This window comes from Atractosteus spatula, chromosome 11, assembly GCF_055471065.1.
Source record: "Atractosteus spatula isolate fAtrSpa1 chromosome 11, fAtrSpa1.hap1, whole genome shotgun sequence".
Classification (NCBI taxonomy): domain Eukaryota; kingdom Metazoa; phylum Chordata; class Actinopteri; order Semionotiformes; family Lepisosteidae; genus Atractosteus; species Atractosteus spatula.
The window spans coordinates 13,963,610-13,990,821 of NC_142716.1; the positions used below are offsets into that span (position 1 = coordinate 13,963,610).

Sequence of the window (27,212 nt, forward strand, 5' to 3'; positions counted from 1 at the left end):
TGCGGACTCCCCTCCACCACTACCAATGGCAGTTACACTTGTTGCTGGAAGGTTGCAGGTTCAAATCCTACAGTTGGCAGAGAAATCCTACTCTGCTGGGAGTAGCATGGCCCTTAACCCCAACTGCTCCATAGCTGACCCTGTGCTCTGACCCCAAGCTTCTCTCTCCCTACCTGTGTGTCTCCTGGAGAGCAAGCTGGGGTATGCAAATAGTAATGCAAGAAATTGGATATGGCTAATAAAGTGATCTTATCTATAAAACGATAAAATCTGTTTTTTAACACTTTAGCTCTGTAACTGCCAATATAAAATTGTCTTAAGCTGCCTGATGTTTCACGATCTATAAATATATACTATATTTACTTTGTTAATCATTCCAATAGGTCTAAAAAAGATCAATCAAATGTGATAATTAAAAAGATCTGAATTATATTTCACATTTACCCATTTTTAGATTGGTAAATTCTGTCTCACAAGCATAATATTTTAGTCTTATACAGTGCATAATAAATACAAACAGTAACCTACATGTAAATCCTGCTTTTGAAAAAGACATATCTGCATATCAATGCAAGGTGAAGCTAGTTTCTTAGCTTTCTGCAGCTACAGTAGTTGCCTAAGGGCAGTGTTTGAATTACTGCTTGTTTTTGTTGCGATGAGCTTGATCTGTGATGTTCAGTCCAAGCAGTAACTTTTTGAAGTAGTCCTATTAGTTTCGGCATCTATACCTGCGGGTGTTTTTTTTTTACAAATTAACAGACTGTTTGTAGGTGACTTCAAATTGTTTTATGTGCAAACACTAAAGATGCAGTCAGATACAATCATCTGCCAATTTAAGTTTTCTAAAAATCTCAAATTCCTTTTACAAATAGTACACTTCATCCATCCATCCATTTTCTAACCGCTTCTGCAAATACAGGCTAAATAATATTTAAGCTGAAGATATACATCTGAAGTACATTAATCAGCACTGTGCTACTGCATATAGTGTCTCATCAGTACATCAGTACACCCAGTTTGCTTTGCTGCTAATTAGGGAAAAGGGTCCTTCATAAAGAAGATTTATGTCTTAATTCAGCTTCTTGGCTTTCAATACTATGTTTCCTTTGTAGATTGAATTTCCCGGCAGCTACATTTGCATCTTAGTTTCTCACAGGCTGTAAATGATTGAGAAACAATTTTCTAAAACTCAGTCAATTCATCAAAAGCCATATTCCATTTAGGATGTAGAAAGAGAATGCAGGTTTAAAAATAAACATAAAGAGCATGAAGGAATACTTCGAGAAACTTCTGTCCAAGGAGATTTGACTGTGTGCAATTTCGGTGCCACATGAAGGCATATTGAAAAAAATACTACAACATTTATCCTTTTGTTATGAATCTATATTTGCTCAAAACTTTGCAAAAAATATATATATCCCCCAACAAATAGCTTTCTCCTCTTCTTTCTCCACTTATTCTCAACACCAGCTAGTTAAAAGATAAACTTTATGGGAAGCAAGGTCCATTTAAAGTAGTCATTTATCTACCCATTAACTCACCTCAGAGAACTTATGGAATCATTTTTAGATTCAAATAATTTTCAGTCTGACATACAAAGAAAAGAATGAGAATCAATCAATTTAGCTGTTACCGTCTTGTTAGAAATATATCCTACTGCATCTAATGTATTTTCTGTAGGTTTCTATATTATTAGTGACACATTATTTTTCATATTCCAATATTTAAAGCAAGGCAATAGTAGACATTTCAAGATTTACGCACTAACAAAGAGTAAAAAACATGAACTTGCTGCAATAACACAAATGCTGTATTTGGCAGATATGACCTTTGAGACAATTTTGTTAATAAAGGCCTGCCCTGCAACTGCTTAATGTTTCACAGTTTTTATAGAGACAAAGTAAACACTTTCTGTGCTGTTTTCAAATGTACTGAAAAACTACCAGTTAATGTGTAAAACAGATATAATAAAAGGTGTTTTTCTGACACATAAAAGTGAAACTGAGATTATATTGGCATTATACAGTACAATGTCATTACCTCAACTGTAATCCACTCATTAAGAACAGCAAATGAAGATCATGTTTTTATAGATATCATGTGCTTTTTTTAAAAATAAAAAGAACATTATTTATATGTAAAATACACTGAGATTGAATATAAAAAATCTGATTTTTTTCATTCAGAAACAAATCTGACTATTTTAAAACAAGAAATCCTATATCCTTACCTCATCATTAAAAATGTAAGTCTCACATGACATACTATGGAATCCAGATGTACTTTTATATAACTGACTCCAAAGTGACATATGATTACTTTCTCTGCAATTGTGCCATTGTGTGACTCTTATGGCCTATATATAAAACTAACTTAAATACCTTGGAAGTAAAATCTTACAGTACTGACAAATTGAAACATCTAATCTCTCTAACAAGAATTTGCAAATGCTGCATATTTTGGAAGATGTTGGAAGGAATTCTTTTTTAGCCTCTAGGGAGGTGTGTCTGCTAAAATGTGCCCTAACTGTGCTCCAGCTGAGTTTGAAATGCAAATATCATACAGTACACAAGCATTCAAACCAGTTTCATGTTACTGTTCTCATTGCAAGCAGTTCTGCATGAGTCAGGCCTTTGTCATCCAACAGGAACAATGACAAAGAGAATGACAACCATCCTCAACCAAGACACTATAGCATTCAAGGAAATACAGTTTATTACATATCCAAAACTAGACAAAACCAATCAGTAGTATTAAACAACTCAGGCTATTTTATCCCACCCTTCCAGATAAAAAAGAGAATAAATGAGACACTAAGAATATGACCTGATAGTTCAAGTATGGAAGACACTCTTTGTGGTTGTTAATGGTACAACATAACAATAACAGCTCTGCTCTTCATTTAGCATGTTAGTAAAAGATGCATTAAAAAATCTGGTATGAAATTTAACCATACTTGATCCATCTTTCACAGCATAGGTGGACAGAAGCTACCACTTACTGCTGCTATACAATTCAGCATTAATTTCATAAGACCATTCTCAGCATAGTTACAGATAGATTCAGTGTTGATTAAACTGGGTAAGAACATAAGAATGGTTACAAATCAGAGGAGACTGTTTGGCCCATCTAGCTAAAACAGCGTATCAGCTTCAATAACATGGCTGGATGGCTAGTACCACATTCCCACAATGTTTTTGGTATAGAAGTGTCTCCTGCCCTTAATTGTAAATGCACTTCCATGTACAGTAGTTTCCACTTGTGTCCTCTAGTTCACTTTAAATGACTTATTCTAAAGACGTTCACTGGGTTGTAAATGCATCAAATGTTAAAGTTTTATCTGTTGATATCCCTTAAATTACTTCAATAAGATGATCTATGATTATTCACATTGTGCGGACATTTTAAAAAGAAACATGCTAAATCCTGTTCTTCAGTTATGCCGCTGACATCACACTCCATGAAATGTTGTAGTTTTTCAGACACTGGCTAGTTTGTAACTGAGTTTAAACATGTATAATTTTGGTTTTAAAATGTTCTTACTCTTATCATGGTAGTATTTGTTTTAACATACAAATGTTCAGTTGTATGTGATCATTATTTTTTGGTTTTGGTTTGTCAGTTCTGGTGCAGTGGTCCAAGTAATGATTCTTTGAAAAACATGTTCATTGGCTGTTTATAGTTTTAGATACACAGATGTAGTGAAATACAATAAAATAGTATAAAGTAGAAATAGAACGTTCAATATAGCTGAACAATAAATCAACTGCCTTCACACTGAAAGCAGAGGCTGTTCTCTGTTTAGTAAGAGTAAAGGTACAATAATCATTGAGTAATTCAAGGATTGTCCATTGGACACACTTCTTAAATACAAGAACATCATGCAGGTATCAATGGAAAGGTTCAACATTCTCAACGATTCACTAAATCTGACTTCCTTCAGTGGGTAAGGGGTATACAGTTATTGGTACAGGTTACTATAAAATACAACTCAATTTCACAACCTTAAGCACTGGTTATAATAATAATAATAATTGCTTACACTTATATAGCGCTTTTCTGGACACTCCACTCAAAGCACTTTACAGGTAATGGGGACTCCCCTCCACCACCACCAATGTGCAGCATCCACCTGGATGATGCGACAGCAGCCATAGTGCACCAGTTCACTCACCACACATCAGCTCTCAGTGGAAAGGAGAAAGAAGTGATGAAGCCAATTCATAGATGGGGATTATTAGGAGGCCATGATTGGTAAGGGCCAATGGGAAATTTGGCCAGGACGCCGGGGTTACACCCCTACTCTTTTCGAGAAACGCCCTGGGATTTTTAATGACCACAGAGAGTCAGGACCTCAGTTTTACGTCTCATCCTAAGGCTTTTCTTTTCATTTCTCTACAGTTTTGGAGTGCAGTTTTGGCCTGCATCAACACAGTTGTGAAATCAGTAGTCTCCATCTTTCAGGAGGCAGTAAGGGAAACCAGGGAAACTGGAATTCAACTGAAACTCTCCGGCAACCCAGCTTGCATCTCTCAAGGACGAAGAGGAGTTCTCAATATGCATTCACTTGGAATTGGTTCTAGCTATTAAAACCGTAAAACTTCGGAAACTGAAAGCGGAATTTAATACAGAATATTAGAATACAGAAAAGGTTACTATATTTCTTACAATGAACCTCACGAATGAAATGGAAGTTCACGGATGTGATTCAGTACGTTGGCGTCACACTGGGCATTCCTTTTCCTGACGCTCAGATTTAAATACATAATTTTCATCGAACTTAAATCGTCAATTTGTTCCAATCAATAAACAAAAATACATGTATTTAGTAATCCCTAATATTCCTAGTACTTTCGGAGCACTGTTAGAATCTAGTATTAAAAAAATCACATTTAAATATTCCAATATCATACTGAATTCTGAAACTGAAATTGATATTGAACAGATGTAATGCAGATATGTAAAACTGAATGCTTCCGAATATCATACAGTATATAGTTAACACTGCTTGTGATATTAAAACAACATTTTTAGAGGAACATCGTTTTCTTATCTCAGCGAAAGGCCTTGCCATCAAAAATAACATCTTTACCGAAGACTAATGTATAGCCGCCTGTTCTCTTGTAAACAAAATCACCATGCAATATGGTACTTAGATCACGTTTTTCATAACACCAACAGAAGAAAACATTTAAAAATTAAATATGTACGTGCAATACCAGCACCCCGATCATACTCAGCTTTATTTATATCAAATATTTAATGCAATATAATAAACACGTCGCCGTTAACAAAAAACAGGCGTTATAAATTATACAATACTTACAGTCCTCTACTTGGACCTGAAATTTAGCGTAATCATTCTAGTTGCCAAATCGGTAGCACTGAATAGCGCAAGCACCTATTTTTACTCTAGCATTCCAAGAAGGATTTCCCGGTACCATACCTCTCTGAGCAGTTTCTTTCATTCTCCTCTTATTTGAAGTCTTCAGATGCGGAACCCCAGCTGATTTGAGAAGTGCTGACCTTTGATTTGTCATTCACAGCCAGTCAAAGGTCATAGAGGTAAATGTACCATCAATCCCTGGTATTGGTGCATGGTAATTATGGGCTATTGCGTACAGGATGACTGCTGGATTATGGAGCATCACACTGTAAAATCACGACTTCTTCAGGCAAGCTCTAAACATATGGTGAAAAACATGGGGTGGATTCTGAAGTGGAGGACTGGAGGTCCGGTCCTGCTGTGTGATCATTTGATTTAACGGAAGAAAACAACACATTTTGTAGCTGTAATTGATCGTAAAAGCCATTCTACATGAATGCAGATGATTTCTTAACGGATGTTTATATAATTAAAAGACAGGCAATGAAGCTGCATCAACAAACAGCTTCAGCGATCCTTGATACATCTCACGATTTGCTGTAAATCTCAGTCCCGCAGTGATGCATTTCAGAGATTTAAACAGTACAGAAACTGGCCTACGGACGACTGCACACGCAACAGTACTATGGGTATAATATTTTAAAAACATTTTATTTATAGCATAAATCCCTAAATTGTATGTTATACGATCTTCCAGTCGTATTTCTTAGAATGTCCAGGTGCAACCAGTTTTAGAGATTATAAACACAAACGATAAAATACAAACCTGTCTGATATTGGAATTTCATGCCAATGTCAATAAAATTGATTGCACAAGGCATCACAGATTTTGAGAAAATAATTTATTTTATTTTTTTACAGAAATGAATCAGAAATCTCCCATCACACTGTAAAGAAAGACCATACTACAGATTACAGTATTGCACAGTATAATCAGCTCATCAGTGCCAGTACACTTACAGAAATATCTTTAAAGCCGGTCATCATACTCATTCTCTGAATACCATTGTATCACAGAGCATCTCTAATGTCCAACTAACCTATTAAGTTACAAGTAAAGTGCTATTCTTGTAATATATTTAACATTGACGTTTGCTGTTGGCTTCAAAATATGTTTCAAATAAAACTTCAATCACTTACAATAAATTACTGATGTGGTCTTTGTGCGTATGTGTCAGGACAGAATGATCAAGCAGAGATGGGTAATTCCAGACCTTGGGGTTTGTAATCCTGCAGGTTTGCTGGTACTTTCCAAATAGCAAATTGTTAAGACTTTAAAAACAGGTAGTTCGATTTCTAATTACTTCATTTTTGTGACTTGGGACTATAAGTGCTATAAGAGGTGATGTCCTTCAGATGTTGTGCAGTGGTGCTGCTAGTACACATCACAGATATACTGACTGAACGCCTGTGGTGGATGAGGTATGGAAAGCAATTATGGATGGCAAATGTTTCATAAATGCAATTATAATTTAATAATAGTTGTTATTTCTTAGTATTCTTGTGATGATGATGAAGATGTTGATGGTGATGATGGGCAGCACATTGCCACAGTGATTAGCAGTGGCTGGAGCCCTGGTTTCCAGACCTGGGATGCTGTCCGTGTGGAGTTTGTATGCTCTCCCCATATTTGCATGGCTTTCCTCTAGATGCTCCAATTTCCTCCCACAGTCCAAAGACATAGTGGTAGGTGAATTGGCTGCTGGGAAACTAAACTGTGCTGTGAGTGTGTGCTTGTCTGTCTCTGCCCTGCGGTGTGCTGGCATCCTGTCCAGCATGTATCCTGCCTTGTACCTGTTGGTTGCTAGGATAGAGTCCCCTAAGATGCTGAATTGGATAAAGTGGTTAGAAAATGTATTATTATTATTACTACTATTATTAATCAGAGGTAGGATGAAAACCAGAGGATTCTGCAGCCCTTAAGATCTGGAGATGCCCATCCCTGAGTGATGAAGCAGCAGCTGGTGCATTTGGGTGTTTTGCATGGAGGCTGACAAATATAAGGGCTTTGCCCCAAACACGCTTCCCCACAAGAAAGCAAAATATCACACAAGTCTCTGGCTGCCATATGATTTAATGACCAATCCCAGCAGGAAAGTTCTTGTACACAATCTGCAGTGGGATTCATCCTCTTATTTCTACAGCAATAGGAAGGCAAACTATTGCTCCCTTCTGTAAACATTTCAGTGTTCATGGTTGAGCATTTAGCTTTTCCCACAAGTAGCACTTTAACTGGTAGCTCCCTAGTAAAGCACGCTGACTTTTGAAACTCAGCAGGTGTCTTGGGAAATAAGTAATTAGTGCGCTAGGATGGCATCAACCTGAGCAGCTGCTATGCTACATTATGGGGTTTATGGTATCTCTACTGACGAATTTTAAAATGCTAATATTAATATGTTTTTCTATTACAAATTCTGTGTATTTGTATTTGTATAATATAATTTATATTCTAGTACAGAATCCATATTTTGTACTGCAAACGCTGCAAAAGAACATTACAAACATAACAAGCCTTCTAACTGGTATATTTTTTCAACTAAACTTGCTGCAAACTGACCCCATAATTGAGATTTCATTTAACTTAATTGAATAGAAATTATAACTTGGTTTAAAGTACTACTTCAACATTACACTTGGTTTAAATCACGATCTCCTAACTGCAATTAAAATGCACTAATCTTTCATCCCTCTTACTTGCCTTAGAAGTAATGCAAAACTTTGCAATGCTGTAGTAGATGAATCATTCATTGCAATCACATATCTGTTAGCACCTATTTAATTTCATGACAGAGCTGGAAAAACTGATATCACAATCTACACAAGAAGACTATATTTGCTACTTAAGACACCCTTCAAAAAGCAATACTTGTTTTAAAAAAATACCTGTACCTCAAAACTTAAACCATTTTTCACCCAATGAATACAGTATGTTTTATGTATTTTCCTAAATAAATGTATACGGATTATTCATTTGACCTTTTAACTGCATCATGTTGGTTCTTATCCTTTTGTGTGTATTTTCACTAGGTGCTCCAGAAAAGCATATGAATAACTAAGAATAATGGGAGTACATATAGATATTACATTTTTCCTTTTGACAAATTTGCTGTTAAATATATAAGCATTTGTTATTGTATCCAGGAAACGCATCCAGCATTTGCTTAACTTTCATTGTAATAGCAGTGTAGCTTTCTCTTTTGATCAGGCTGACTTGAATTTCCCCTTTAAATTATTAAATACCTTCTTATAACTATAACTACATTTTAACAACAGCTTTGATTCTTCATGGTAAACGTTTGAATGGAGTATAATATAAATATTTCTCTATAAAGAGGTCTCTAAAATATGCTATTGTCCTCTAATAGGAGCCACTGATATTCAGTTTAGATGATACATTTATGGGATGGGAAGATTAATATACATACTAGTGTAATTTATGGAATTATTATAAAGAACTCTTTTTTCAGGTCAATATGACTAAAGCACTTCCACTATGATTAAGATAGCAGAGAGACAACTTGATCTTCAGGGACACTTACATCGACAGACTAAGATAACAGAAAGTACGTTATTCTCTTCAGATCCTAAATTCATAGTAATGATATACAGCAACTATCTTGAGGAAAAAATAAAGCAGACATGTTTATGAACAAAGACTGCAATTTACCAAAACAAACAGACTTGTTGCAATAAACTAAATAGGGCAACACTGTGTGCTGTTGATTAAACTCACCTTTTTAAGCAGATGGCTGCTGAACAGAAGCTCATCAAGGCCAAGTAAAATGGCCTAGACTGAGTTCAACCTGGCTCCGTTTGGTGATAAGTTCTGTCTGGTGTGTTCAGTATTAACCCATTGATTTCCAGTCCCTCATACCCAGTTGTGAGTTCCACTCCTGCAGTCAGTAAATCTGGTATTGCAAATTAAGAAAGAGACCTGAGAGGAAAACAGAACTAAAAGGCTCAAAGTACAGACTCAGAATGTACTGAACAGAATGTACAGATTTTTGGATCTCCTTTCTTCTATGAGCTTTGGGTGCAGTACAGCTTATAGCATGCAAATTACAAAAATATTTCTGTAAAATATGTATTATAAAAAATACTACAAAGCATTACAGTGGCAGGTAAAGGGCAATTTTAAGTGTTAAATCTTCTTTTACATACATGTTATTTTTAAACTCTATGGTTCTAAATGACATAATTGTGTTTAAAGTGATCCAATGATCAAATAGCTCCTATGTTCCAGTCATTTCCTTGCAGAAGAGTCCTCTTACTGGTCACGACCAGAGAGTGACAGGGCCTGTTGTTCATCAGGGTGCACAGGAGGGATCTTTGAAGAGAGTAGTGAGTAAATGTAGGGCCAGATCTTATCAGTTTCAGTCCCTGAAAAAGAGTGTAGGACTCCTTTTGTCCTGAAAGAAAAAATAAAACAATAAATGTTAAAATGAAGACCTGGCCTTGCTGTTTTTGAAAGGCATACTGTATTTATTCAATAATTAACTCAGCAGTTCTGCCATCATTTCGCTCATGACAGAAAGCAGCAAGCATCACTGTTTTCAGGACTACAGTGCTGTTGCCTGCTAAAATTGAGCAAAGTCAGAAATGGGAAATAAACCCTCCAATGGGATCGCTGCATTCAGTCAGGTGATCTTGTACAGCTTTCTGCTCTGTGATATCTCTAGCACAGCCAATCCCTACATCTAAAATGAGGTCATAGTGCTGGAGAAACAAAAACAACAAAAGGCAGTCAAAGAAGAAGACGTAATAATTATTTTTGATATCTCCTGCAGTGATACAAGCGTTCATATTTCAGAAATCTAATGTCAGCTGGGCTTAGTGGGAATTCAGACCAAGGAAAGAATGCTTTTTTTCAATGCTAACTTACAGCTGAGGAAAGTCTTCTCATTTTACCCAGTCCCCAAACCATATTTTCTTCCTGAAATATTATCACTCCATTTTGTCACTGTGTTCGTGCTGTTTCTCTCTCTAGGACAGTGTGTCTACCTGTGCCTAGAACATGTCTGTATTTCTTTTCAGTGTTACTTTGCCAGCACTTTTATAAAAGGACTTTTTGTGGTCTCTGTAGAGATGTGCCACATTCCAATGGCTTATGATAACTTATTAAACAAAGCCTAACTTTGTTACATTTGGGACAAAGGTCAAAGTATCGCTTTAAAGGTCTTAAACTTTGCAACTGTATGATTTAGAACAAAGTATCACATTAATGGAGACGATACAGGGGAATCAAAGTGCTACAGAGGGGTCAATATCTCTGTCTCAGAAAGTGACATTTAGATCACAGTCAGACAGAGGAGTGGGCATATTTATAAAAATCTCTGTAGTGTAGCTGTATATGAAACTCTGGAATAAATCAGGAATTCCCTTTGAAGTGTGTTTCGAGACACACAAACAGAGCCAATCCAAGACTTATCTCTCACAACACAATCTATAACCATATTAGAATGTGGAACTTTGCAAAGTCATTTTGAGAAGGTAAATCTACAATTAATACAAAACTATATGAAAGAGGATAGTTTTTTTTTGTTTGGAGATATTATCATTAAAGTCCTGAGTGGGAACCTCCTAAGATTGTCAGTGTAATTGAATCATTCAATAAATTATTACAGCTTCATTTGACCTGTTATATTCACCACAATGTAATGCTACTGAGTCATCTTAGTGTTCATTGTGGTGTAAGAACTTGTGGTGTAAGCAGATTAAGATCTGTAATTATAAACTAAGTACAATACTGCACTACTTTGTCTGGACTTGCATACATACTGGTACTTCTTAAGCTTAACCTGTTATCATTGGTCACCTCCCTGTGTAAGATATTTATGCAGTCTTTATTATAATAAAAACAGACATAGGAAAGAGGTACTTCTTGATTCGTACTCACTTATATAAGTCTATGACTGGTTTGGCAATGTCTTTATAATGCCTAAGCCTTGCCATGACAGCTTCAGGTTTGTCGTCATCGCGCTGAATTAAAGGCTCACCACTGATGTCATCGATACCCTGTGAAGAACATAAAAGATGCTACAAAGTGAATTTAGAATCCATGGCAGCTGCGAAGATCGGACATTTTCTAAGACCACATCTGCCAGGATAAAACCACAATAAAGTTTAATATGAAACTTTAACAACTGCGGTTCTAATGTTTGCAAAGGTAATGTTATACCTAGACAGCAGCCATACAGATGCAGCCATTCAAAATGCACGGTACAAACCCGCGGTACGGTAAACTACCCACAAGCCACCGCGGGGCACCGCAGGGCACCGCAGTAAGTGATTGGCTGGCCAAAATGACCGACAGGGGCACTCGTGGTGCATTGGTTGGTAGTGAAAAGATTTAATCATTTAATGTCTTTACTGTGCACATTTTAATCCGCTTAGTTTTGAATATTTGTATGGAATTTTACCACTAAAGGGAAATTTTAGTAGCTGAGCATAAAAAGAAGAGGAGCATAACGTCATAAACGATATTAATTTAGGAACATAAACATTACTGTATGTACGTAAACTGTACTGTGTATGGCTGGTCTTGGTAGTTTAAAGAAAAAATACACACCAGTCTTCCATTTCTCCCTAAACATTTTAAGCATGAAAGTTTTATGAAACGGTACCCAAATATGCGATTGCTGTATAGAATGAATTTTAATTTTAAAAAATTATTTAACACGAAAATTAAGCTGTTTACATCTTCCGCCTGAGAACAGTCACCCGTTGCTACCCAACGCAGAAACACAGCCACTAACTAGCAAAGAGAGGACATTAGCTAGCCAATATGTAAAGAAATAAATGATTATTTTGTTTATTTCTTTTGCACATTTATTTGAACATTTCCATCGATTGTACAAGCACTTGGAAACTGTCCAATCCCTAGTTCATCAGGCATTTTCTTTTACGCTGCGGGCATTCTCCCGGTCTGGCGCCGGGCTGTGTCTTCTAGGATATAATGCCAGCGAACTCTTGTTTTTATGTCCACTATAACAGACAATCTCCTTTGCTTTTAACCGAGCGTTTAATAATTTCCTAAAATGAAAATGATTTACTTTATTTCCCTCACGGGGTCAATAAAAGTATCTATCATCTATCTAAACTACGGGACAGAATTCTGGGGTCTCCCCATACCAGAGATTATGGTAGGGCTTCAGAATGGTGATTGGCTGACACCATCTGACACCCCTCTGATTGGAGAAAAAAGACGTGCTGGTTTGCTATACATACTGTACCAGGAAGAGGATTTCTTTCTATTCGAAACGTGTATTTTAAAAGTTTAAGAAGTAAAAACCTTACAGCGTACACAGATTTCTAAACCGATCAGGATCATTATCTTTGTCTTATGCATAATAATGTTCACTGCTCTGTCCAGCAAATTAATAATAAACTTTATTTTATATAGCGTTTTAAACGAATAAGTAATTAGATTGCTCATAAACCTAATCACTTATTCTACATAAACACAGCGTAATTGCTCTCTGAAAATGCTTTTTCTTTTTATTTAGGCTCAGATTTCAACTATAGATCATATTATTATAAACTTTCTTGGAAAAATGTCTTTTATGTAAACCATGTTTGCTATTAATTCATTTAGGGCTAGAATATGTTCATTGTCTTCCAATCGAGTCGAGTTGACATTAGAAGCTTGCCACGCCCGGACTGTTACACCAACGCATTACCATGTTAAAGCAATGTCATTGAGGAACCTAGCTTTCTTAACTAGTAAGTACTGTACTTCTTTGGTTTTGGAGGGGGGAGGTGTCTTTCGCTGGAAATTTCGCCCCCTTCTACTTTGAAAATACCTGTGAAACCGGTTTAATTTGTCACAGCCAGCACTCCCGCAGAGAGGGGGGTTGTACTTGTTAATGTCTTAGCCGGAACACATCATTATATCTCATTTTGTTTTTCTATAAAAAAATTGTTTGCCCAGCCTAACACTATTGTTGTTATTGTTTTTATCCTGTAAAGCGCTTTGAGAAGCACAGCTTTCTCACCACTTAGATTACTTTTTGACACCATCCTTACACAAAACAGAAACTTCTTGTATTTTCCGATGACATACAAGTGGAAAGATTACAGATTTTAATCGTCTTTTTTCTGAACCAGGGAAAATCTGATCACGTTTCTCTATAACAATAATAAAAAACTTTATTTTACATATCACCTTTAAAAGTGGCATCTCAAAGCAATACAGTAGATGTAAACCACAGATTACAAAGTAAATACCCAGACAAACGCAAACGCGTTTTTAATAAAATGCTTTTATTCATTCAGAAGAGAGAGAGCGTAAAACCTGGGCGTAAGCTGTTCCTTTTTCTGATCACTCGCTCTCTGGATAAACGTCTCGCCTGTCCTGTTCTTTGTTTTCCTAATTTGCTGATTATGCCTTCTGCGATCCACTCCTGCCCTCACACCTAAAGAAGACTATTTTAAATTTCTTTGCGTGGTCCATTGTGCAATTAACCCTTGTATGTGCTGTCCTTAAGGTGATATCACATAAAGGTGATATGTAAAATAATGTTTTTTATTATTGTTATAGAGAAACATGATCAGATTTTCCCCGGTTCAGAAAAAAAGATCTAAAGTTTGTCACTTGTATACTCTTAATACAGTCTTTGCTGTGCTCTTGAGGATCCTTGTGATATTTCGAGCTCTGGTTGAATGATAAGTGTCGCAGTTTAAATAATTTTCGTAGTTAGAAATTATGAAACGCTCTGTTAAAAGCAAGGGAGTTTTTATGTCCGTTGCAGTAAAAGAAAATACCTGACAAAGTAGGGCTTGGACAGATTCCAAGTGCATTTTTGCAATTTACGTTGCATTGTCCATTGTGCTGCTGTAATACAGTTTAAAATAATTCAAAGTCTAAACAGAATCAGTTTTATTTATGGGTTGCAATTTAAAAAAAGTCAAAAACCGCACTCAAAATGCAATTTAGAGCTTTCTGGCAAGAGGAGACACCCAAATTAATAATGTAACATGCCACTGTTTGTGCATGAACAAGGTTATACTGCTATTTCCTTAGATACGCAATTAAAAAAAAATTTTGAATCCCCGGCGGAACACATTCCATAAGAATCAGCGCTTTTATATATCGCCTTTAAAGGTGGCTTCTCAAAACGCTTTACAGGATAAAAACAACAATAACAGCAACAACAACAAAGTGTATTTCATTGCACTTTGAAAACCAAGTAATAACTTAACTATATGTGCAAACGTTTTATGATATTTCGCTGTTGTGAATGTCTGTGGAGTGTATCTTATTTGCCTGTCTGTCCTGGCTCTCTCGCTCGCCCTCCCCCCCTCTCTCTCAAATTCAATTCAAGGTGCTTTATTAGCATGACAGATGGGTACAATCAGTGTTGGGTATTTACTTTGCTTTGAGATGCCACTTTTAAAGGTGATATATAAAATCAAGGCTTAACTTGCTTTAACTCCGCAAGTCTGAGTTCTTGTGTCTGTCCTATCCGAACCCGAAAGTATTACAATTTGTATCTTTATAGCAGGTGGTGTACAGCTTTTTAGTATAGATTACACTTTTCTAAAATGTATTTAAAAAATAAAAACGATTACAATCTAATCTTTCCATGTTTGATCCCAAGATCCCAAGAAAAATAAATCTAAACGGGGAGAAAGCTATGCTGAAAGTTTATTAAGATACTTAGAAGACAAAGATATCAATTTATGTTGCATTTGTCTGATTGTGAATCAAAAAACACATATATTTAAACCCGCATTTGCGATTTAAATCAAAACGCAATTTAAATCAATATAAATGTTTATATTGTAACGCCTAGGTGACTATTCATTGTTATTAAAATGACTTAAATTCGATCATGTTGTGATATTTAGAAATATACATTTGTTTGGTGCAAGTGAGGTTTTATTTAATCTCTGACTCAGGGAAATGTTTCATTTTTTCAAAGAAATGATTGTTAAAAAAAAAACATGGCTCCAGCGGGATTTGATCACAGACCATGTGACGTGGGAGTCAGGAACCTAACCCACAGCACCACCAGCAAGGTCACATGCAGAGTGCTGAAAAAGCACTACAGAAACATTATCAACAGACAATGTACAGCGTGTACTATTCTTGTGTTGCGGTACATGAATATAATTATATCGTTATTAATTTCTTTAGATACGCGATTCCATATTATATTCCCTTTTAATCAAATTCTAAAAGTATGCTTGTTGACTCCGGTATCACGTTAGTTAAAGACTTCGATGCTTAAAATGTTTAGGGAGAAATGGAATACTGGTGTGTATGTTTTCTTTAAAGTACCGAGACCAGCCATATACTGTATGTTTAAGTTCCAAAATTAATATCATTTATGGCCTTCACACGCATTACAGTATGCTCCTATTCTTTTTATGCTCAGGTACTAAGATTTCCCTTCAGTGGTAAAATTCCGTATATTCAATACTTAAACGGGCACAGTTAAGACATTAAATATACATATACATACTGTATACAGTACAGTTTGCATACGGTAATATGTTTATGTTCCTAAATCCTAAATCAATCTCTTTTATGAGCATGTGAAAGGCATGGTGAATCGATTCTCAAAAATTACTGTACTTTGCATGATTGGAAACAAATGCGTGATTGCGAAATGCTGTGGTGTTACTTTTACAAAGACGGTCAATGAAAAAAAGAATTTGGACCAGGGCAATACTTTGAGTTTACAGTTTGTCCAAGGTCATTCATTATTAATACTATTAGTAATATCTTCGTTAAAGACTTTGATGGCGACAGCTCAAACATGAGAGGTTGAGCTTTATTAGCTCCACCTTGCGGAAATTCCGGATACTGTTATTTTACTTGCGGTATTATAGGAGAATTTACGGTAACTCGCGGTAGACTGCGTAAGGCGCACCGCAAAATAATGCGGTATCGCCCGCACATTTTGAATGGCTGCATCTGTATCATCCTGCAACTCACAACTGGTAACCCACTGCAGCTAAGCAGGTAGGACTCTGGTCAGTACCTGGATGGGAGACTTCCTAGGAAAAACTAAGGTTGCTGCTTGAAGAGGTGTTAGTGGGGCCAGTAGGGGATGCTCACCCTGTGGTCTATGTGGGTCTAATACCCCAGTATAGTGATGGGGACACTATACTGTAAAAAGGTGCCATCCTTTGTATGAGCTGTAAAACTGAGGTCCTGACTCTCTGTGGTCATTAAAAATCCCAGGGCGTTTCTCAAAAAGAGTAGAAGTGTAATTCTGGCCAAATTTCCCATTTTACCAATCATGGACTCCTAATAATCCCCATCTATGAACTGGCTTCATCACTCTGCTCTCCTCCCCACTGATAGCTGGTGTGTGATGAGCGTTCTGACGCACTATTGCTGCTGTCGCATCATCCAGGCGGAGGGGAGTCCCCATTATCAAACAAATGGATCCTCATGGATGCTTGTTATGGAGAGCAATCGTAGCTGTGCATGTGCCTGTTGTACTGTTGTAAAAATCAAGATAGAAATCCGCTTTCCAGCAGATAAGCCTCACCTCTGCTTGTGGGGGATTGAATTCCATGTTGTACACTCTTCCGCTAGAAGGATGGATCCACCTTGAGCTGAGTCTCTCCTTCAGTGACTCAAAGGGAATGTTCAGGCTGATGACCAAATCGACATCGCAGGTGCTATTCAGGGCATGTGCCTGTGCCAAAGTGCGCGGGAAACCTGCACGTAAAAATACAGTGAAACAGTTCGTGCTGAAAACGGATAATGGTCTTTCAAATGGTCTAAAAGTTCAAAGCTAGACTGTGTACCATACCAATTGAAGTGAACATCATTTCTAAAACAACACTGTAGAAGAATAAGCTTTGATTTTTTTTGCAGAGGGTTTATTTTTTTTCATATGCCCCAAACAGTCTCTTTAAGCTTGTCTAGTTTAAAAAGAAGGACACAATATGAAGAAGAGTGGCTCATGTGCTTCCATAAACTTGCTAAGCAAGAGAGCTTAACAAACAGCTGTTTTTTTTTCCTTTTTTTTTTTTAGAAAATAAAACGGACACACACTCAACCGCAATGTCCACAGACTTTCAGTTCCTCCATCTCTTCCTTTTCAGAACTCAATTTTGCCCCTGGGCTGCAGAATTTGGCAGCATTTCTGATCATGTAACACATTCAGTGATTAGGTAACCAGTTACTGTGCAACTCATTTACTTTGAGCTGTTGGCTGTTGAGCTGTTTCTGGCTAGTCCATGTTCATATGTGTGAACTTGTTATGTTAAAATGTAATATTTCTAACATCACAATAACATTACTCCTGTCTGATAGGCATGTGCACAATAAGCCATTAGCAGTCCGTAGACTTTCTAGCATTTATTTGAAAAGATGCGTGACAAAGGTTGGCCCACTGGGTTTATGACTGTTGTGAGGGTAGATTCAGTCATTTCAATTCCAACTTTCTGGAACAGGTTTAGAGAAATGCAGAAAAGAAACTGTAGTCTTTATAATTAGCATTCAGAAAAAGAATAAAATCAAACGTAATATCCAAAGAAATCTTCAGTCACAGATTCATAAATAATAAAAATTGCATTAATGCATTAAATCATCACTTCAATCAGCTGACCAAAAATTTCACTCCTTCTTCACTTACCGACTTTGTTGCTTTAATAAAATGTATTTTATTATAGGATTGTATTTCCTGTTTTTTCCCTGTATTTTCCTGTTTTTAAAGTCATTCAGTCTTTGAACAATTATTGGGCTATACATTATTCTGGAATGGAAATTAGACTTTCCATTTTGACTAATTCTTTCCAATTATTCCTTTACATTTTACACTGTACCTTCACATTTCAATGGGAAAAAAGGCTTTATTACCCTAATCTGTAAATCGGATTGAGGAACTAACACTATGTTTTACAGATCCATTAATATTTTGCACATAGTTCAAAAGCAATAGAAACAAATACCTGAAAATCAACCAATTGGTTATTTAGAATCCCCAAATCTCCTGTCATAAAACCATTTTGGCTTTCACATAAATAGGTCTACATCATTACCAACTTCATTCCTAACTGAACATATAAGAACTGTTCTTAATAATACCATAATTATAGATGCATCTCTCCAAAATCCACCAGACTGTGAATCATAATCTAGTCATAAATTACAACGTCACAATTTTTAAACATATCTCAAATCTTTCTGACAATCTTTCAATGGCAACAGAACCTGACTTGATAAATAAGTGACTAATGTATCAGAAGAGGCCTCCTGTGAAATCTGAGTACCTTATTTGGCTCACTTCCCTTTTACTTATACATGAATAACCTATTAGAGATCAGAGTACATCCTCATTGTATTCTCTGTGCTGATGACACTACAATTTACATCTCACATTCACTCAATAGAAACTCATAGATTTAATACTAACATTCATTAAACAATTTAACCATCTATCCCTAAACACTACAAATACATATAATTTCATATCTCCATAAACGTCTGTCACCACCCCCAGTATTTACAATCACAAACAATGAGCCAATTACTACTGTAAGTTTGTTTAAATATTCTACTCTCATTCTAGAGCTTACAAAAAACAATATCAAGAGACTGGTGGATAAACCACATAGATATGTATTTAAATTGAAAAGTATGCATTTTTGAATGTGTCAGGATCATCTACAGTATTTTTTATTAAAAGTTATGTTTTTAGATGATCCATATGTTAATTTTAATAGTTCAAAATGGCACCCTTAAATAAATAATTTCAGGGTGTGTTACAACATTTTTGTATTATTAAATTTTAATTAAACATAACTCTTAACTAAGTCCTCCTGTATAAGAAGTCTACGTATTAAACCTTTAATATCAAAAACCTAAAAATGCTAGATATGTTCTTGAGATTATTTAAACTTTCAAAGTCAATTTTCACATGACAGTTTTTGAATATTTATATTAATAAAACATCACTGTTTCCTAAGCCATTTTATTAAATTATCTTGATACTAAATAGAGATTCATGATTAGGGTAAATTCTCAGACAGAATATCAATGGTATATACAGGACCATTTTGATTAATTTTATGACTAATGCTCATGGATTGTGAATTTCATTATCTGTATCAAAACTATCTGTATTGTCTTTAGACATATCACATGTATTTTTTTTTACTTAATCTTGTGTTTAAATACAGCTCTACCATGAGCCCACAGTGATTGCTCTCTCTACAATTCAGTTGTGTAATACTGTACTTAATCTTTAACAATCATCAATCATTGCTCACATCTCCTTTTAACTACTGTAACTGTAGTGTGTGGGATGGACAGTACCTACCATCAAGAAGCCAGCTGTGTCTTGTCATCCTTTCCAGTTTGGTAAGTACCAAACGTGTTATAACTTGATCAGGAACCAAAAGACCCTTTTCAATGTATTTCTGTGCCAAAATGCCCGCCTCTGTGAGGAAAAAAACGTTTACAGTCAGGCAAAAGGTAGCTAATGCCTTAATGAGTAAAAGAATGTTCAGATGTAAAAAAAATCATCAGATGTAGGTCACACTAGTCATTTTCCAAGAAACAACAACAGCAGTCTTGATAACTCTACTATGGTGAGTGACGAAACAATAACTGATGAAGAAGGTAAATTATTATTCATTATAATTTGTAAAGTATGCAGACATTTATATTCCATCTAGGTTTTGAAGGTGATTTTCGAAACCTTGCATCTACTGAAATCACAAATAGCTCACATGAGAAAAAAAGTAAGAAAAATAATCTGGTGCCAAAGAAAAAAAAATTGCTGGACTCTAATTAGCACCAGGCAACGATGATTTCTAAAATAAACATGGTTTCCAGCTCTTAAGTATACCCTTGAAATTAGAGGAACAGAGATTCAATTGTAACCCTAGCCGCGTGTTTTTTTTCCACATTTCTTCCATGAGCCTTATGTTTTGAGAATGGTTAAACACGCACAAAGAGGAACAAAACACTTTCAATGTTTGAAGTCTTTTCTAAAAACAAACAAACAGCAAGGCGTGCGTAAAACGCTAAATACTGAATTAACAGGAATTGATCTTATTTTATTTTCATTGCATTAATATTTTCAGGCATTTGTTTCGTTGTGACAAATGCGGTTCTCTTCCACGCCAATTCATATATGTACAGACCAAGGTTGAAAAAAGACGCTCATTATTTTTGTACTTGGCATTTCTTTTAAAATGGATGTGTTTAAAAACACAACAGTCGCCAATTATTGTAGCGGCACATCACAAAAACAAACACGGTGATCTGTTCCTGTTTGTGTTCTCCAACAGGTTCATGGAAGAGTTGCGCTAGAAGTGCAACTTTCCATTTGTTTAAAAACAAGACATTCCGTATCAAAACATTCTCCTTACCCTTGCAATTATTAGTGACACAACCCTGAAACAATGTTCTTAACTACCGTGTAGTACACATCCTGCGGGCGCTGCCAAACAAAATCAGAGCTATCCACATTCATCCTCAATTTTAAGCCCCCCCTCGCTATTCAACTATGCAGACACATAGCAGTGCTTGTGCGATATATACTATATTCATTCTATATAGAATACGTCCTATCTAGGAAATAATTCTTTCGCTAAGCACTTTTCGATGAAGGGTTAATGTTATAAAACCTCAACCTATGTTTTTGAGTACTGCATCTAAAAACAAGCTTTTCAAGAGACATTCTATGTAGTTTAAATATACGCTGCGTTTCGAACTTATCGAAGCAAAATGCTTCGTGTTTTATTGTAATAAACCCAAACCAAAGTACTCGAAAAAGAGGAATTCATAAAGCAGCTCACGCATACAGACACGTAGGCTACACCATGACAGGAGTCATGCAGAAAATTCAGACCCCCACTGTAGACTCACAGAAGAGCTCACCTACCAGTGCTAGCTGCGATGTTCTCCCGGAGGAAATCACCGCTGGACAGATGTTGCAGGCCAAACCTCTGGGCGATTCTCTGCGAAATTGTTCCCTTCCCAGAGCCCGGAGGACCCATAATGATGGCTCGGAATAACTTATTTGCCATTTTCTTCTGACTTATCTAATCATAATGTTGAAATAACATTACTTTTAGACACATTTAACAGAATAGTAAATGCCTGTTTCATCCATTTAAACAACATACTGTATGTTTATTAAAATGTACTTAAATAAGTACAATAAAATATCCACGGTTGATATTTAAAACAAATACCAATTAAACTCTATTATTCTGCAATTTCGTTTTCTTTACATGATATATGTATTTGAGCTAAAGATGAAAAAAAATCGTCAATTATTTCTTGAAATTCACAATTGTTACAGCAAACCCATTTTTACCTAGCATTTTTCAAGAAAAAAACTGTGGGAGTGGCAACTTACATAATAACATTTGGACTTTTAATCATTTAGATTAGAGCGCATCAAGAAACCCACTGAAAAGAAGCGATTTCTTAAACTTTTATAATTAAGTTTAAGTATCTTCGTGTATTTCAGTTATGCACTACAGAGCTATACACTATTTCACCCCACGGGTCTACAGTGCAGTTTGATCAAATTACCATCATTTTCTAAAAAGCAAACACACAGAAAATACCAGAATTGAAAAATAATAGTAATAACCTTACCTCCCAAGTCCTCTGTTTTCCTGCAAAATGGCGTTTTTACATTCAAATGGAAAATATTCAGAGCAAGTCAGTAAAAGATTAAACTCTCCACCCACGGAATTTCTGCTTTACTGTATCTTTAAGAAACTGTATTTTCGACGCAAATGAATGAGAACCAGTCCCACTTGGTACTGAACACCTCCTTCATCATGCAAGAATGCGGACGACATCGCGCGTGGATATAATCGCTAAAACTTTGGAATTATGGTAGATGTAGTCTTTTATGATCTGAACTTATATTTTAATGTATTTTGATGACGCTTTCACGCAAAGCAATTTACATTTGTACTCATTCGGACAGCCGCGCATTTTACTTGGGTACTTTGAGTTAAGTGGCTTTTTCAAGAGTATAATAGCAGTGTCCCATCTTGAATTAGAATCCAGCCTCCGCCTTGAGTCAAGAGCCCAAACCAACATTCAGAATAAAAACAGCTGTTCAGTTTATATAAATTGATACTCAAACGATTATCGGGAGACATGCAGTAATATCCCAGCGCTCCTGAATGCTCCGTTAGGTACGAAAGAGGCAATGGGATCATTTAATACTGTTTTTTAATTTGCAAGGTTCCTCGCAAGCGTTGCAGCTCCGCCTAGCGGCAGTTTGACACACCGAGAAATAAAATACAGTACGCGGTTGGTTACGTTACTCTATAACAGTGCAATCTGAGTTGTATAAACTTTACACCTTATTTATTAAATAATGATATTGAAATACATATAATAAAGAACATGTTATATAAAAACAGCATAAGCATTTATGACGGTAAATAAAGGCAAGTATACATAATTAAACGAATTACCTTTGAATGCTTGTCAATGATGACGATCTACTTGGAAGCTGAGAACTGAATAGTTTCTTTCAAATGTCACAGTGTCGACTTCGACAAATATTTGCTCCCGTTAATTGTTTTGTGTATAATCAATTCCATGTTGGACAAAGCTGCATTGGAGAAGGATTTACTGTGTGCCCACTACCCACTCACTTGCTCTGACTTCAGTGCTTCAGTGTTTCCTCATATCCCAATGGTTGAGCCACACCCCAAATACACACTGTGTCAGGATAACTATGCAAAGATTTACAATAACACCGGCATTAAAGGAATTCTAATGAACATGTGTACTTTCATACAGTAAATAACATTGATCACACGTGGAACAAGTATCCACCCAGATCTTATGCACATGCTATCTTGAATGACAGCATTACCATCCCAGAGTTCCCCATTGTGGTGAGGATACTATTCCCACCTGCATTGCAGTGTCCTCCATCAGAGTTTTTCTGCCCATCATTAGAAAATTTGGAAGTTAAGTGGGCGATACTGTGACCATAGTGATTGGCCACCAGTGCCCAGTCAGAGCTGAAGCGAACCCTTTGGGGTTTCCTTCAATCCCTCTTCATCTGCTGGGTCTCCAAAGCCCAAATTAGTTTCTTTTGCCTCTCTTCCTGATGCTTCTCTTCCTCTCTGCCTAATGGGAGAGCTGAAGTCCTGTCGAAGTCAAAGCATTGATCAGGACCCTATGCAGACTGCAGAATCCGGACGGGAGTGAGACAGACACGGGGAGGAGACGATGAGGAACTGGGCAGGTTGACGAACAGGGGGGTTGACGACTGTGCACTAGTGCCCGGGGGGGGGGGGGGGGTCCAGGCGAACAAGTCCAAGAAGGTCCAAAGGGAAATCCAGGGTGAAGTTCAAAGCTCCAGTACTGGGTGATCCATTCAAGACAAAACAAGACAAAATTAAAAACCGGAACGGGATCCGGTGCAGGGAGAGGGAATAAAAATGGTGATAATGGGACCAGGCGCTCTGAGCCCCGGACTCAGCTGGGTCAGAACGCTGATAGGAGGCCTATGCCCTCAAGCTGCGGACGTAGGGCGACTTGGTCGTAGGTGGGCCTCCAGCGTCCGTCTTCCAATGCAGAGCCTGGAATAGAGTGAGCGTCTGGCTTATAAAGGAGGGACTGGATAGGAGGCAGATGCACAAAATCAACTTAAATGTGAAAGAGCCAGAGCGCCCTTAAGAGGAGGGATTACAATTGTGACAGTCGGTCAATCTATTCAGGGTAAATCATAGTGACGAAACATATGCTGTTGACAAGACCTCATTTGAACCCTAGAGACTAAGACGACCCTGGAGAACTGTTCCAAGGTTATGCAGGAACCCTGTCATAGTTGTACCAGCTTAAGAAACGGTCTTTTCTTCTGGCTGTGGCTGAACATAGACATGTGCTCCCCAGAATGATCAAACATTTCACGGAGACTGTGTCTGGTCTGTGAGTTTGTATGGGCAGCTCAGTAATGGAATCTATACTCACAAGGATTCATCTATATACAATACACTGCCTGCCTCAGAGAGGAACTTCCTCCTCCACCCATTTCATAGGTGCCCACAGCTGGTACTGAAGCAGGAGAGCATGACAATGGTAACCAGAACCCTTCTGTGCCACTGTAAATGTGACAAGTACTGCAGATTTGCACAATTGTCCTGTGGCAGCCCCCTATTAGAAATATCACCAGAGGCAGTGTAGGTTCTTAGCTTCCCCAGATTGTCTGAATCCCAGAGTCCCACAGACACCAGACAGCCCACAGCAATGCCTCACTGGGACTCAAGGGACCACCAACAGCCATTAGCACTCCCCTGTGCTAAAGATTTTTACAAGCAGAGGAGCATGCTGTTCTATTGCAATAGAGGCCTAGGGACACCAGTCCTATAACTGCAATCAGACGGGGAGTCACCTCGTTCCACCACAACCACTGTCCTGTGGCTTTCTATATCAGGTGATGTTCTGGGTTCCTTGACACCATCAACCCCCAAGTTGAGGCCTGGTGCCAGCACATCAGTGCTGATGATGCTAGTGCTATCTCAGATGTCTCATCCTGTGCCCCTGCTTTCTCACAGGATTACACTTTCTCCCAGGACGCTGCCTGTGAGAGACACTCTTTGCCACTCACCACTGGGCACAGGGCTGTCTATACCAGTTCAATGGCACTAGGCACCACGCCTCTGGTCTTGCTCCTTCAGCTGTACTTCAGGAAGTAGGTCTTTAAGCTGGGGTTCTCTTGACATCACTGCCTCTGTCATCTGCCCTTGAGCACATACTGTAGATTCAGGTACTGGTGCCCAACTTCAGCAGACCCTTGGTATTTTTCCCTGTTTCTCCTGTGCTTGTCAGCGGGTCCTTCCAGAAGAAAGTGGAAAAGGAACATTTGCTCTTCCTGTTTAATTTGCAAAGTTCTCTGCTCGCTTTGCAGCTTGGCCTAATGTCATTTCACAAACCAGAGATTATGGTCAGGCTATATCACACCGCAGCTCACAACGGGCAACACACTGATGGGGAAACCATAGTGTAGAAGGGTTCCATCCTTCAGATGAGACATAAAACCAAGGTCATGACTCTCCATGTTCATTAAAAAGGAGTAGGGGTGTAACCATAGCATCCTGGCCAAATTTCCCCCTGGCCTTTAGCCAATCAGAACCTCCTAATAATATACATCTATGAATTGGCTTCATTTCCTGTTCTCCATCCAGCTGGTAGCTGATGTGTGGTGAGCGCACTGGCACACTTTGGCTGCATCATCCAGGAGCACATTGGTAGTGGACGGGTGTCCAGAAAAGCTCTATATACTTGTAAGGATTATTATTATTCATACTCTGGAGTTTCAAGAATACATTACGCACAGCTCCTGCTGCTGTTAAATCATTTAATTTGTTGTTGAATTCTAGACCTGGCCTATTCAAGGAATCACAAATCAATTTCTACCAGCATTTAGAGCAAAAAGAAGGAAAATGTTGCATTTTCCTCTTCTGCACTTAATACAACCCGAAAGTTAAATTCTGAATTCAAAGCTTTCACTTTGGACCAGTCATGTCTGTAATTGACTTTGTTTCTCTTGCACTTCACACCTCAGGCTGCTCAATATTTCTGACACCTTTGTTAGAAATGCCAAATCCAGCAGCCGTGCTATGCCTGATGTTTGATAGGTACTGAGGGCTTTCTTGGTTCCATGAAAAGCTTGGATTCCTGACACAATTGAAAGAATTCGATGCAACAGTTTCCCTTTGCTAAGCCCCTGGACCTCAGTGCTAAGTAAAAGATCACCACACACAGATGACAGCTCATTGAGAAGTGATTTAAACCAAGGCTGCTGCCAGACTTCTGCTGAAATTGAATTAATACATCTAAAAATGATTGCATAATGTGATCAAACCACATTACTTTACCACAAATCACCTGTCAGCGACTGGTAACGTGGTAATTCAAGAAATTAGGGAAATAAGAATTGTAATTTTGTGCAATTTGCAATGAAACTGCACAGTCTTTGCAGTGGGTGCAGCGGTGGTAGTTATTGATTATAACCTCCCAGTTGGCACATTGTTTTAATTCTTGATCCCATTAAATATTTCAGTTCATCTTTGACTTTCAAAGGCAATCATGTTAAGAATTTTTCTTTGAGGATGAAGTCTGTTATAGAAAAACACTTGACCTGCAAGATGGTTTTCTTCTTATACTGTGTGTTGTTTTCCCTTTATAGCATTTTGTTGTTCTTATATAGCACTTTGCCCTTCCTATACATACGTCATTGTCATTATAACACGCTTTGGCATCCCTAGAAAACATGTTGTTCTCCTGCTTCAACATTGTTGTCTGCCTATGCAGCTTTGTTGTCTCTCTATAGTGTTTTGTTCTTTTTTACACAACATTTTGTTCTCTCCATACAACACGTGTTCCCTACACATTATAAGCTGTGCCTGTATAGCTTGTTGTTCTATCTACGCAGTGCTGTCTTATTCACATATAGCATTTTATAATATTTTGTACAGGGGTCAAAATAAAAAAAAACTGAAAAGAACTGTAAATATCACTTAGGTTATTTTAAAATGCAATTTATCCAAATGTTCATGCAAAGTGCTCAAACTACAATAAGATTTGAAGTTACTTGAGAATAACAATAATAACAGTTCAAAACCGAACTCCAACATGTTTGTAAAAACAATTGAAGAGTTCAAATTTAAACTATTATTAAGTCTAGTAAGGGTTCAATTATGTGAGTTCGGGAACAAAACCCAGCAGGTGTGTTGTCTCCCAGGACCAGGACTGGAGAGGTCTGCATTAATAAACTGCAATCAAGGAATCCTTGTCTTGTAGTATTAGTTTACAGAATTCTGACGCACTCCTTACTTGTTCTTGATACGCAACTTGATATCT

At 37.2% G+C, this 27,212-nt stretch overlaps 1 protein-coding gene across 1 annotated transcript; it reads right to left on the reverse strand.

The window, feature by feature from the left end:
- Positions 1 to 6,211: 6,211 nt before the first annotated feature.
- On the reverse strand, positions 6,212 to 22,115 carry ak4 (adenylate kinase 4). Its single transcript, XM_088928226.1, has 6 exons — positions 21,969 to 22,115; positions 21,244 to 21,403; positions 19,672 to 19,791; positions 16,891 to 17,063; positions 11,283 to 11,401; positions 6,212 to 9,795 (listed from the first exon to the last, which is right to left on the reverse strand). Exons 2-6 carry the CDS (start codon positions 21,386 to 21,388, stop codon positions 9,654 to 9,656), a joined length of 699 nt encoding a protein of 232 aa, XP_088784352.1. The 5' UTR covers positions 21,389 to 21,403; positions 21,969 to 22,115; the 3' UTR covers positions 6,212 to 9,653.
- Between the last annotated feature and the right edge of the window lie 5,097 nt (positions 22,116 to 27,212).

Excerpts from the sequence above, each read along its gene's own strand:
- ak4 (XM_088928226.1), bottom strand. The coding sequence starts at position 21,388 with ATGGCAAATAAGTTATTCCGAGCCATCATTATGGGTCCTCCGGGCTCT. Across the intron at positions 19,792-21,243 it reads GAACATCGCAGCTAGCACTG|AGGCGGGCATTTTGGCACAG; the intron begins GTAGGTGAGCTC and ends TTTTCCTCACAG. Across the intron at positions 17,064-19,671 it reads ACACAGCTGGCTTCTTGATG|GTTTCCCGCGCACTTTGGCA; the intron begins GTAGGTACTGTC and ends TTTTACGTGCAG.